The 14,311-nt window shown below is 44.4% G+C and overlaps 1 protein-coding gene across 1 annotated transcript in view; it reads right to left on the bottom strand.

Annotated features, from left to right (window-relative positions):
• Positions 1–10,213: 10,213 nt before the first annotated feature.
• Gpat3 (glycerol-3-phosphate acyltransferase 3) overlaps positions 10,214–14,311 on the bottom strand; it is a 56,233-nt gene continuing 52,135 nt past the window's right edge. Inside the window, exon 13 of the mRNA XM_052735521.1 lies at positions 10,214–11,560. Coding sequence (XP_052591481.1) covers positions 11,449–11,560 — 112 coding nt within the window. The 3' untranslated portion in view covers positions 10,214–11,448. The remainder of the gene's footprint in view (positions 11,561–14,311) is intronic.

The following is a 14,311-nucleotide window of genomic DNA, read 5'->3' as shown; positions in this document are numbered from 1 at the left end:
GAGTCCAGAGTGTGGGGAAACTGCCTTGCTGTGGGGGTGCAGACTCAGGTGCTCCTCCTCATGACGGAGCAGCAAGCAGTTTTATCCACCGAGCCATCTCTCCAGACTCCTGCTTCTTACATCATTTTCTTTATTCCTGTTGGATTCTGAGTGGTTCTGTAAAGTCGAATTCCCTCCTGATAACAGGCATAGGTCTCCTGAAGCATGAGCTGCTAACCTGTTTGCCTTCTTATGCTCCCGGAAAGGGAAACAGCAGCATTGTGGAACCTCCAATTCCCAGGACAAAAATGTCCCTTAAAGTTCCTGTTCAAGTGAATTATCCCCTTTTAGGTCCAGATATGAGAGTGAAGTGTCCCACACCAGGATAATCACTCTGCATGCAGCTCACACAAATGTGGGTTTGGTGCTGAAGGGGCAATTTCCCTCTGCCTACCAGGAGTTGACTCACCAGTGAGATATTCAGGGCCTCAATAAGTTTATTTCTCTCTGTTGTCTCTCATAAAAGGGGAAGTCGACTTCTGGAAAGGCTTGCTCCAGTCCTTATGAGTTTTCAGTGACTCTCCCTGGCTGTCTGCCCTGCACTGAGCAGTGGACATGTGCTGAACAGCTGCCAGAGAATCTGGGCACCACAGTAGTGCTCATTGTCCCAGATGATACCCACACTGCCTTCTCTGCAGCAGCGAGGAAATTTCCAGAAGCTCCTGGGCACAATTGCCTGTCTAGAGTCTAGTTTGATTTAGTTAATATTTAATCTAGGATGAGGGCTAACGTTATGTTTTAAGTTTTAATTACCGTGCTTAAGAGATCTAAAAAATAAAAATGCCTCTAACCTGTAAGCCCCACTTGCCTAGGGGCAGATAACTTTCTAGCATGCTGGAGGCTGTTGTTCATGTCAGATAACAAATCATGTGCTTTCACATCTGTAAATAAGGTTGGCCACCCCAACTACACAGGATGTGCTTGGTCACATGTAGGCAGGAGTTATGTTAGGATGTCCCTGATTGGAGGAGGGTAAGAACTACGTAGCCTTGTGGGTTTTGCCTTTCTAAGCACAAGACTAGCATAATTTTTGGATATTCTCTGGGAATCTCAGATATAGACATAGCCAGTGTTCATCATCCTGGCCAGTATTTAATAAAATGTCCTTCAAATTTGGCTCAAAAAAATTGTGGTAGTGGTCTTATTCTGGCCCAGTGGGATTAAGACTAGCTTAATAGTCTTATATCCCAAAAGTTATTCCAGGGGAGATATTTAGATTCTGTAAATATTCAACAAAGTTTGTAGTGGGTGTTTTGTATTTTCAAAGCTAAAATTGGGTCCCACAGTGAAGTGGGGGGATGGGGGAATCCTACAAATTACATATTCCTCCTCTAAGGCTGTGTTCCATTTTTGTTTTGTAGAGCTCGCGGGCTTTCTACAGCGCAGCAGAGAATCAAAGGCGGTAGAGAGAGAGGGGGGTGGGTGCAGGGGGTTCTGAGCCCCATCCCCGATCCAACGGAAGTACCGTCTTGTCTAAACCAGGTCTGGTGGTGCACCCCCAAAACCCCAGTGCTGGAAAGGGAGGCAGCACCACGGAGAGCTCGGGTCTTGCTCGACTACGTACTGAGCTGGAGACCAGCCTATGATGCATAAGGACGTATCCAAAGGTGTTGGGGGCGGGGTTTAACTATGTTTTAGAGTTTTAAAACCTCTACAGCAAAGAGAAAGGAAAATGCGGAGCAGGAGAAGAGTCGGGGCACTTTGGGTACAGGACGGTGACAGTTGATATTAACAGGGTCTCTGGGCATGTCCGTGAAGGAGTTCCTACACGTGGTTAGCTGAGATGGGAGTACCACTCTAACTGTGAGAACCACTTCATTTATTTGGTCTGTGGTCCCCATACTCAACGAAAAGGAGAAAGCAGACTGAACACCGGCCCTCATCGCCCTCTGCTTCCTGGCTGCGTACACAATGTGAACAGCTGCCTCACATTCCAGCAGCCACGACTTCTCCACCATGATGGACTGAAATCTCTTCGAACTGTGAGCCAAAATCAACCCTTCCCCCCCTTACATTGCTTTCGTAGGGTATTTCTCTTCAATGCTGTGAGAAAAGTAACTGACACCGGATGTGTGCTACACAAGCATGTGTACAATGTGCACTAATGGTGCGTATTTACAAAGCCATCTGTTTTAGGACCGTTTCATTTGCGGCTCCCTACAGGAAGAGCCCTCTTCTGCCTAAGTGCATCCCAGTTTACTCTGGCTTAAATAAGGGAGTGGGTTTTAGTATGCTTGGAAAATCCGAGGATTCTCTGGTTTCCAGTATTGTTGAATATCAGACCATGTCATCTTTTCCTATCCGCTCCACCTGTATTGGACTTGGTTCCAGAATAATTCTCCTGGTGGCAGCAAAGATCACTCTGAGGACCTTTGAGCTGTCACCCAGAGATACAGAAGAACCAAGTCTCCACTTGAGGCTTGCAGGTTGGGTTTCCACCCTTAAGCCTCCTTCCGTGAACAACACAGTCCTAAAGCCATAAATGGGCAGAGCAAAGGACCTCCACACTGGTGGTAGGAAGGTTGTGGTGGACCAGCGAAGTTGTCAGGGCCAGGCAGAGAAACTCCATAGAGAAGGACTTCCCAGGACACCAGAGCTAAAATAGGTGAGGTGAAGGACCTTGCACTGGGATAGAAGGACATCCTTACTGAGAAGGGCCAGTCTGGAAGGGGGACTCAAGCTTGCTGGCTGCATGGCAGGTTCACCTAAGATACGATCTGCCTCTCCTGACCTGTACAAGCAGACACAGAGTGAAGGGAGAAAGATGCCCAAGTGGGGGAGGGTGGCAAGAACTATGAGATGGATTAGTAATGAGTAAATATCAGGATATCAGGGGTAGAAAACAGATTCCTCACTGGAAGAAGAGACTTACAATACAGAAGGTGGAAAAACTCAAGTGTACCATGTGGTGCTATATTATGTACCCCAATAAAGCTTGTCTGGAGATCAGAGAACAGAGCCAGTCACTAAATTAGACATAGAGGTCAGGCAGTGGTGGCACACACCCTTAATCCTATCACCCGGGAGGCAGAGATCAATCCATCTGGATCTCTGAGTTCAAGGCCACACTGGGCTACATGAGAGAAACAGAATCAGAAAGTGGTGACGCATGCCTTTAATCCCAGGAAGTAATGTGGCAGGACACAGAAAGGTATATAAGGCATGAGGAAACAGGAACTTACTCTCTTGAGACTGAGGACTTCCTAGAGGTAAGAACTTGTAGCTGGCTTGTTCTGCTTCTCTGATCTTTCAGCTTTCACCTCAATATTTGGCTCTGAGTTTTTTGTTATAAGACCCTTTAAGATTCGTGTTACAGTACCCTGAAGTGTTGGATTGGAAATAGTTACCACACTTTTAAAAGAGATAGAAAAAAAAGGGGAGGAAAAAAAAGAAGAAGACTGATGATTAAGAGATAGATGATAGATAGAGATGATAGATGGATAGATAGATAGATAGATAGATAGATAGGTAGGTATTTAGATATAGGCAGATGATAGAGATGATAGGTAGATAGATGATAGGTAGATAGAGGATAGATAGAGATGATAGGTAGATAGATAGATAGATAGATAGATAGATAGATAGTATATAGATGTAGTAGATGATAGATAGAAAGATAGATGATAATAGATGTAGAAAGAAAGAAAGATAGATAAATAGATAGAATATAAAGAAATGATGTTAAATACAGAGGATAAAAAAATAAGTTGCCCAGAGATGATGCTGATGACAAACGATATGTATAGATGATCAATAGCTAAGATAGAAATGATGATAGGCATAGATTATAGGTATAGATCATAGATGATTGATAGCTAGGTAGAGAGACAAAAATTCAGATGCAAGTTGTGTGTGTGTGTGTGTACATACACTCCTAGCTCTGTCCACTGACAGGGTTATGAGAACAGCAACACCCCAGGAGCAGTACATACACCAGTACAAACTTTGGGTTCTACATACCATTTTCCACTGAAGGAAACCAAGCCTCCAAGGGAATAGTTAATGGGGAGGGGCATAGAATGCTCAGAACAAGCTCGGAACAGCTCATGCCTAAAAGGTGGAACCTGAAATAATGGGGTTATTCAGAAAGACAGAAAAGCTAGGGGCTCCAGAGGTCAAATCTGAGACAAACTGTACATCAAAATAAGTAATGTGGACAACAGATTTTAATGTACTGTATGAAGAAAGAAGGGATGAACTAGAAGTTTTCAGAATGAATACTTAGTTTCAAATATCTCCTCCCAAATGACTCTTATTAGAGAAAGTATAAAGTTTGCAGTATGAAAGCTCAGCAGACATTACCTGCTACAGACCAGATTATGTCCCTCCTCCCCATAACTCAGGCTGAGGTCCTAACCCAGCACCGGAAGCCCCTCCTCCCCATAACTCAGGCTGAGGTCCTAACCCAGCACCAGAAGCCCCTCCTCCCCACAACTCAGGCTGAGGTCCTAACCCAGCATCGGAAGCCCCTCCTCCCCACAATTTGGGCTTATAAGAAGGGAGATGACATACAGAACACAGAGAACAGAGAAAAGCCACATGAATAAGAAGGCAGTCATGTTCAAACCTTTACCTTCAGAACTATGAAAAATTCATTCCTGGCATCTTGTTATAGTAGTACTAGACAACCAATACATATTAATCAAATGCCAGGAGTGAACACCCTCCTGAAGGAACAAACGGAAGCATGGACCACCTAAGAAGATGCGGTGGGAAGGATGCACATGTCTTGTTACTTCTTCCGAAATGTAATGCCTATGCCAGACTGTGAAAACATACCAGAGGCACCCAAGTCAAGGAAAATATACACAAATTAACCAGACTATCATTTTCAAAATTATCAGTCATGTGGACCAGCCAATGAAGGACGGAGGAATGATGATGCATTTACCCATTGTTTAAGCAAAATAATGGTCAAGCTACAGTCCATCCTGGAGCCTAGGACTAACAGGCTGACCCCAGGTACGCCTTGCCTAAAATCCATGTAATAGCTAACATGTCACCTCACATGAGCTCTTTCTCCACAGAGACTAGGTGAAGCTGCATTTTCTCAAACATTTGGCACCATTGGTCAGCCAAATTTCCGCAGAACTTTCTAAATAGGGATGGATTCCTGGAGTCATTTCTCCTCATGTCCTGAGCAAAATTGTGGTTCTGAAGGAACAATCCCTGAAGCTACACACACCAGCACTGAGAATTCTGATAAAGGTCAGATAAAGAGCTCAATTGGTGCTCAGTTTTAGCAACAGATAGGAGCCAGGGCTGCATGTATCAAAGATGGTTCCCACAATAATCAGACTCCCACCACAGTCAGAACCACAGGAGACTCACAGCACAGGAGTATCTTCACAGACTGGCGGGCTCCCTGCTTGTAGTCAGAGTCTGAGCCATGGACACTGTAAGGAGAAAACCACAGACCTTGCAGCTTCCTTCAGCTGCTTCCTGCCACAGGGTCTCTGTGTCCACTGTGTGGAAATCTCCTGAGTTCCATGTGGTAGTTCACGTCTTCCTGTACCTCACCTACCTTGTTAAAAAAAAAAAAATGTTCTTCAGCAAACTATTAATTTGAAAACAGGGTGGAGATGTAGCTCAGTTTACACAGTACTTGTCTCCCATGCCTGAAGCTCTGGTTTGATCCCCAGCACTGCATAAAGTCAGGTGTGGTGGTGCACAACTGTAATCCCAGCCCTTGGGGGGTGGAAATAGGAAGAGCATTGGTATGGTGATATTTTATTTGTATTAAAATATTATTTGTATGTTAATAAATAAAGTTGCCCGGGGGTCAGAGCTATTAGCAAGCCATAGGAAAGCAGGGCAGTGGTAGCGTACGCTTGTAATTCCAGCACTTGGTAGGCAGAGCTGGGTAAGTCTCTGTGTGTTCAGGGATACAGCCATTATTGGATACACATGCTTTTAATCTTAATACCAATCATGGAAAACCTGGAGGCCTATACAGACAGGCTGTGAGGAGGCGGTCATGTGGTTGGGTTTACAACCAATGAGAAGGCAGGACAGGAACTCTATATAAAGACTTTAACACAGGGGTAGCTCTGGTTCGGAGAGGTAGGACCACCGCAGGAGGAAGGGTAAGGTTTTAGCTCTTAGCTCTGACCTCTTGGCTTTCTTCTTTGCATTGGTTCTGTATTTATTATTTAATAAGAAGGTTGGATACATCTACACATTGGTTCAAGGCCAACCTCAGCTACCCGGCAAGTTTGAGGTCAGCTTGGACTATAGACTATAGGAGACCCTCTTTCTCAAAACAATAATAATTTAAATAAAAAAAAGCAAACACAATAAAACCAGCAATGACTCTAAAGGAGTACTTTTGCTCTTAAAATAGTAGCCAAATCCAGATTAAAAGACAGGATTGAGGTAGAAACCATCCATTCCCTGTAGCTAGAGTTTTCCTGCCTGGCCCACAGTCAGGACAAATCTCTGTCACCTGCCAGTCCCACAGCCGCTCAGACCCAACCAAGTAAACACAGAGACTTATATTGCTTACAAACCGTATGGGCGTGGCAGGCTTCTTGCTAACTGTTCTTATAGCTTAAATTAATCCATTTCTATTAATCTATACCCTGCCACGCAGCTCGTGGCTTACCGGCGTCTTCACATGCTGCTTGTCATCGTGGCAGCTGGCAGTGTCTCTTTCTGCCTTCCTGTTCTTTCTTTTCTCCTCTCTGTTAGTCCCGCCTATACTTCCTGCCTAGCCACTGGCCAATCAGTGTTTTATTTATTGACCAATCAGAGCAACACATTTGCCATACAGAACATCCCACAGCAATTCCCCACTTCCAAATGTGAGCAAGACAAGTGGCTTGTGTCAAACTTTAGTGCTAAAAGCAAAAAAATAAATAAATAAAAATAAAAAATAGCACCCCCACCGAGGATTTAAAACTACTCGGCAATTAAAATGAATGAAAGGTAGCCGGGCGGTGGTGGCGCACGCCTTTAACCCCAGCACTCGGGAGGCAGAGCCAGGCGGATCTCTGTGAGTTCGAGGCCAGCCTGGGCTACCAAGTGAGTCCCAGGAAAGGCGCAAAGCTACACAGAGAAACCCTGTCTCGAAAAACCAAAAAAAAAAAAAAAAGAATGAAAGGCTTAGAGCACCACATGGATTCATTTCAAAAATATAAGGCAGAGAAATCAAAACCACAAGATGGGGCAAGGGTTCATTAGAGCTGCTAGAACTTCCCTGACTTGAAAACATTGATCCACAGATGTAGAGCCAGATGCCCAGCCACTGAGTAACAGAAATGCATACCGGACACACCTTCACCATCATGCCCCCTCCCCACCAAAATCCCCAAACCCACCAAAGAGTAACAAATCCATCAAGAACAAATGTTTTCTTTTTTAAACACATGATGTTACATCAGACCGTTGTAATCCACAACTTGAGAGGTAGAGACTAACCTTGAGAGGGCACCTAACCTAAGGTGCCAATCCCAGACTGTAGCCTTGTCTTGCCCATCTCTCACCACATCCTTCTATCCATCAGGAGCTTTAGGTTGGTAACACCATATTTCAGAAACAAAATGGAAGACAGCTGTTCTCACAAGAAACCAACAACCCCCATCTTTGATTTGAAGATGTCTATAGGATTCCTTAAGACACACACACACACACACACACACACACACACACAAGGAATGACAGTCACCAGGATTGTGTGAGTAAGCCAAGGACAGTCTGATCACACAGAAACCTTCCTGAAGATGGCTCTCTGCACAGGCTGTCACACTACTTCCTGTGTCCACTTCTCCATACAGGACTTCTCATCCAAGTCCAGGGTATGCCATGGTAGGTCAAGAACTCTCAGTGTTCTTCAAACCTGCTGTCTGCAAACACAGCCCAGACAAAGTGCTAGAATGAAAAAACGGGCAACCTCAGAGCTCAGATAATGAGTCTACAGGAGGCTTAGGTGCAAGGTCATATCTGATGGAGTTTTTCTACCGAGCCCTTGATACCTCATTTATGGTAATGAAGATTCAGAAACGCCAGACACTGAATCCCCCTCCCCCCCCAACCTCTCTCTCTGCATGTGCGGTTATGTTTGAGATGAAATCTCACACTACAGCCCAAGTTGGCCCAGAACTTACTATGTAGACAAAGTCAGCCTCAAACTCACCACAATCCTCCTGCCTCAGCCTTCTGAGTGCTGGGATAACAAGCATGACCCATGAAGCTTTGAAAACAGTAGAAGTAGTAGTAGTTCTTCTAAAAGGTCTCCTATAGTCCAGGCTGGCTTCAAACTTACTTTGTAGCCAGAGATGACCCTAAACTTCTTTTTTATTTTCGATTATGTCTGTGTACCTACATGTGGGTGTGAGCGTCGGATCCCCTGGAGCAGTACAGATGGATGTGAACTTTCTGATACATGCTGCTGAGCCATCTCTTCAGCCCTGACCTTGATCTTCTGATCCTGTCTCCAGAAATACCCCACAGAGCACAGTGTTTCTAAAACAATGTTAGAGCTAGGGATACAGCTCAGTTTAGAGTGCATACCTAGCATGCACCATGCCCCAGACTGGGTCCCCAGCACTGCATATGATAATAGTAATAATAATAATAATAATAATAATAACAACAACTAACAATAGCAATAATATAAATAGGTATGGGGTGCAAGCCTGGAATCCTGAACTAGGAGGTTGGGAGATAGAGGTAGGATAAGAAGTACAAGGTCATCCATGGCCACAGAGCAAGTTTGAGGTCAGCCTGGACTACTTGAGACCCTGTCTCAAAGAAATTTTTTTTCATCAAAGTAATATTAGGACCAGACATGATGCTGCACACCTTTAATCCCAACACTCTGGAAGCAGAGGCACACTGATCTCTCTAAGTTCAAAGCCAGCCTGGTTTGTACAGTGAATTCCAGACCTGCTAGAGCTACAGAGACCCCGCCTCAAACAACAACAACAACAACAAAGCAAACAAACAAAAAGCTTAACAACAGGAGAGTTCTAAGGTTCGTGATCCAAATCTCAACAGCATTAGCGTCCCAAAAACACACGGAGCAGCAAAGCCATCCTGCAAGAACTCAGAAACTAATGTAGATGGAAGTCCTAGAGAATGAGCGGCGTTCTGACTGAGGTAGCATGCCATTAACTAGCATAAGTGCCAGCATTATTATTGTCCTCACATGCTCTATGAAAGACACATTTTATCTGTGTCCAAACACAGCAACTTTTCTGAGAACTGGAACATGAAATGGATTTAGTAATTCAGGCCTTACTGAATACTAAAAGTAAAAAGAAACAGGAACCTCTCTTTCTGAGAAAAAAAAAAAACAAATAAATCAAACAAAGGATCACTTCAGCACAGTTGTACATGCTGATTCTCCAGCACAATCACCCTAGTTCGGCTTTAGGGAGAGATAAAAACCTAAGCAACAGACCCAGAGGGACACCCACTGACCATGAGGGGTACCCACTGGCCTGAGGGAAACCCACTGGACATAAGGGACACCTGTGCTCGGTTTCCTTTGGATCTAATCATCCAGAGGAGTACTGGTAGTGTGTTCCAGGCCTGCCTATCTAGTCAATTACATGTAATTGCCTGAGTTCACCTGCAAAATACCCCCGGCCTGGGGCTTTAAGGTGGGATTCAAGGGCCAGATTCCAAATGGGGAGGCCACAAACCAAGGTGAAAAAGAAAGTGGTGGCCGGTGTTCTGGGCTGTCTTAGCTAGGCTGACTCTTGCTGTGATGAAATACCAGGACCAAAAGCAACTTGGGGAGGAAAGGGCTTATTTCACTCAGCTCCATATGACAGTTCCTCATCCAAAGCAGTGAGGGTACAAACCTGGAGCCGGGCGCTGAGGCAGAGGCCATGGAGGGGTGCTGCTTACTGACGTGCTCCCTGTGGCTTGCTTGGCCTGCTTTCTAACAGAACCCAGGACCACAGCCCAGGGATGGCCCCGCCCACCATGGGCTGGGCCCTCCCACATTGATCACTGATTAAGAAAACGCCCCACAGGCTTGCCTACAGCCCAGCCTTATGGAGACATTTTCTCAGCTGAGGCTCCCTCCTCTCTGATGACTCCAGCTTGTGTCCAGTTGATATAAAACTAGCCAGCGCATGATCCAGTAAAATTTGTCACTGAAACAAGAACCCTTGTTTGTTACAGGAAAAGGGGGAGAAGCAAGGGAAGAATAATTCAACACTCATTTAAAAATATAAAATTTATTCATAGTCAGTAAGACAGTTCACTTCCTGTATAGGGTCACTCCTGAGCTAACAGCCTCGAGAGCTCACAGCGTGATATATTGCTATCAAATATTGCTCATGCTATTGGACTCGGAGAATGCTTGTTTTCCCTTTAAAAAGGTTAAGGCTCAGTTTCCAAAAGATAATTAAACCACTTAGTTTTCTGCTTAAAAGGCTGGGAACGTTTGGGACTAAATCACTGCAGTGAGGTTGGTGGGGTGGGAGGCAAGCTCCTTCATACTGGAGATAGTGTGATTGTTTCTTTAAAGGCTCCTTCCCTTTGAAAAACATGTTTTGCTACAAAAAAAAAAAAAAAAAAAGACAAAGGAGATCTCTAGCATACAAACAAGAAAAACTAACGGTGCTTTTCCCACGGTGGCTGGATTAAATGTGTTGTGGGAACAAACATCACTCCTACATGGTTCTTAAATGAGTCTAACCAATCAACATCTCTCTCGTAAGACTCGAGGAAAAAATCATCTCCATTCCATTCCTTTCAGATCAGGTGACCACAAATTTGTCCTTTCCCCTAAAATTAACCCTCCATTTTTCTTTCAGCCTTAGAGCAGAATGTAACCATAGTTGTGGCCATAATGGGAACGTACTGTGGTGTGATCCCACCACTTACAACATTGATGCCAACAGCTAGGGTGGCGGCACATGCCTGGAATCCTAGTACTTGGGAAGTGGATCCAGGAATAGTGAAGAGTTCCCGGCCAGTCTTGGGTGAGTTTGAAGCCAGCCTAGGCTACATAAATAAGACCCTATCTCAAAAAAAATAAAAAATAAAAATAAAAATAAAAGAAATGAAAGGGAGAGGGAATCAATTTAGAGAGTGTGGAGCTGTTTTTGAGAATTACCTTGTTAACAAGCTCCAAACACACTCTAGAAGCACTGGTTTGCAGACAAAGATTCATTTAATCATCAATGACACGCCATTTTTACAAAAGGCAGAATCTGCTTCCACTCAAGAATCCGCCTTACAATTCATTGAACCAACACTATAACAAAATGTCAAAAAGGGGGCGGGGGCGGGGGGCACCTATGGGTTCTGCCTCTCGTGTGAAGAGGTAGAGAGACAATCAGCCGGTAGAAAAGATTAACAACAAACAAGCAAAAAAACAGTACAACAAACGATGTTACAAAATTTCCCGTCTGAAGGCCAGCTCTGGGAAGTCAGTTCATCCACGGCGCCTCAGTCCAGCTCCAGGTTGGGAGAGCCATTGCCCACAATCATCTTGCTGTAATTCTTCTGTTGTTCTTCCTTAAAGGTGTCCTTCACCTTTGCCCTCTTCAGACCTCCGTCCCTGCGAACAGAAAGGCACACATAGCAAAGATGCTCTGCCAGGGAAGAAATGGGGCCATGGTACCATGTGCCTTGTGATACCAGGACGCTTCACAGAAGCAGGAAGGGCAGGTTCTGGCCTCGCTCTACAAATGACCAAGTGTGTGTTCCTTTGAGCAATGGGCATGCTCTCTGAGCTTGGTAAAAACGGAGCGGAATACTGCCTGCGTGCCATTTCTGCCTAAATAGGCAGACGTTTTCTGGTGCTGGGAATTGAACCCGGGGCTTTGTGCATGCTAAGCAAGCGCTCTACCACTGAGCTACACCCCATTCAATATTTAAACAGAAACAAGGATTATTAAAGCCAAGAAGTTTCTTCAGATTCTTCCCTTGGAAAACCAAACATTGGTTTTTCATTGGCTGTGGCTTGCCGAGGAACCCCGTGAAAAGTTGTAAACACACACACATGAAATGATAAGAGTGTTATTCATTCATGGGTTATAAACACAGGCAATTTTCTTTAAAATAAATTATTTAATAATTATTTGAATCTAACCTTATGCTTAACAATTTTGTTTTTATTCAAAACGTATGTATACTTTTATACTCCAAAGCAGATTCAAGATAAAACAAACAACAGAACTGTAAGCTGCATTTGACCAGAAGTTGGCACAGTAGAAACAGCCATCCTCCACTCAAAGCTTTGAACTCTCTCCAGGGCTGTGAACCACAGACCTCTCTGTGTTATAAGGTAAGGGCTCTGAGTGTCTTTCCTTCTTTGGACGCAAGGAACTGCAAACTCTAAGGGCTGGAAGGAGACCGGGCTACCAGGGATTGCTCCTCCCCCATTACAATACTGTAGATTCTAACTCCTAGGGGGAGGGGGCTGAGAACTTGTTTACTTTCTATGCGGACTATTGAACTTTAGCCCAGTTAGGCAACTTCTAACAGTGCCGAATGATCATGGGTTACACAGTGAACTCAATGCCACCAGGACAGGACTTGACCTTCAGACAGACACCTGCCTGACGCCAGTGCAATGTTCTGAGAATGGACCACCGTCCACAGACTTTTTCAGAGGGTCGGGTATGGGAAGTTCCCATGAAATAAAACTGTAGGTTGTGGTCGGGTCCTAAGAATTGTACACACAAGCCTCTTCTCTCCAAATGAACCACCTCTAATTACCTGTAGCATTTACACGGATTTTGAGTAGTGAGAACTAAAGGAGGAGAGAGAAGAAGGACCTTTTTCTTTTTCTAAGGCCTGAACTAAACTGGACAGTAACACAGACGCACTGCTTCTGATGTTAATAATGCCTGTTCCTAAATCTCCTGGCATCGCACCCAGGGAACCACCCCAGCTATGATCTCTCGCCTCTAGAGGCTTCAAAGTTCTATCAAACTCCCCACTTCACGGCAGATCTTAGTTCTTTAGGAAGGCGTAGCCACATAATAGCCAGCTTAAGATCATACAGCAAAAAGCCAGGCGTGATGGTATACGTCTTTAGTTCTAGCACTCGGGAGGCTGAAGCAGGTAGATCTGAGTTTGAGGCCAGCCTGGTCTACAAAGTAACTTCTAGAACAGTCAGAGCTACATGGAGAAACCCTGTCTCAAAAAAACCAAAAAATTAAAATTAAAAATACCACCTCCCCCCCCCCCCAAAAAAAATCACAGCAGTTCTCATTCATCTGCAAAGAAATCAGTCTAGACGTGTTCACTCATACTCAGCAGGTGAGTGAAAATATACCTGGAAAGGCAGGAAGGCTTTTCCGTTTTGGAAAAACAGGCCAGGTAGTTAAAAGGAATATTGTTTATACAATGGCATATGATTCAGTAAAAGGAAATGGAAAAGTTCAAAGGATTTGTTTTGGTGTGTTTTGTTTCTGTGAGACAAGGTCTTACTCTGTTGCCAGGATGGCCTGAAATTCACTATTCAGCACAGGTAGGCCTGGAACTCATGGGAATCCTCCTGCCTCTGTCTCCTAATACTAGGACTAGAGGTAAAGATCATTGTTGACAGAATCTGACAGTGAGTCTACCCCGTGGCTGACTGCCTGTGCTTGCTCTCTCTGTCTCTCTCTCTCTGCTTGCTTCTCTCCCTGCCTCTGAGACCACAGAGCCAGCCACAAGCTTTTCGTGACAGCTTCAGACAGGGCTAGCATGCCGGGTAAGAGGAAGTGCTGGAAAGAGGTTTTAAGAAGAGAAAAAGAGGAAGACAGCTACACACATGAACTTGAAGAGTCACTAAGACACGTTTCGCCTCAGGCCTAGAGTTTTGTGATGTTACCCTGTTTGCCAGTTTAACATTTCCAGATTAGATTGCACGATGTAAAATGCTTATCTTAGCCTGCAGCTTGGAACAAATCAGCTGCTGTCAGTCAAGAATTCATACTTCCAGGGACTCATCTAGCATCGACTTTCACCTCCCATCAATTTCCAAAATTTGGCTAATCAGCATACTTCTAAATGACTTTTTTTCCTATAAAAATTAGTGTCAAAAAAGCAGTGTTTGCCAGAAATAGGGTGGGGTGGTATAAATTAACTGGTTTCAAGAGAGGTGAATGGGCAAAATATATTTTAGTGATATGCCCTACTATTGGATAAAGGAATATAAAATGCTAGCCAGCCCATCTTTAAAGATGTAGCCCCTAAATAATCCTGGGCCCCTATGCTGAGGATGTTCTTGGTTGCTATTAACACGGAAATCAAATCCTAGAACAACACTACAATTGCCTCAATTGAACTCATCATATAAAGTGTTTTGAAACATCCA

Source organism: Peromyscus californicus, unplaced genomic scaffold (assembly GCF_007827085.1).
Source record: "Peromyscus californicus insignis strain IS unplaced genomic scaffold, ASM782708v3 Scaffold_13__1_contigs__length_99412109, whole genome shotgun sequence".
Lineage (NCBI taxonomy): Eukaryota > Metazoa > Chordata > Mammalia > Rodentia > Cricetidae > Peromyscus > Peromyscus californicus.
Note: the sequence above shows the minus strand (reverse complement) of the source record. Positions and strands in the feature narration are given on the sequence as shown.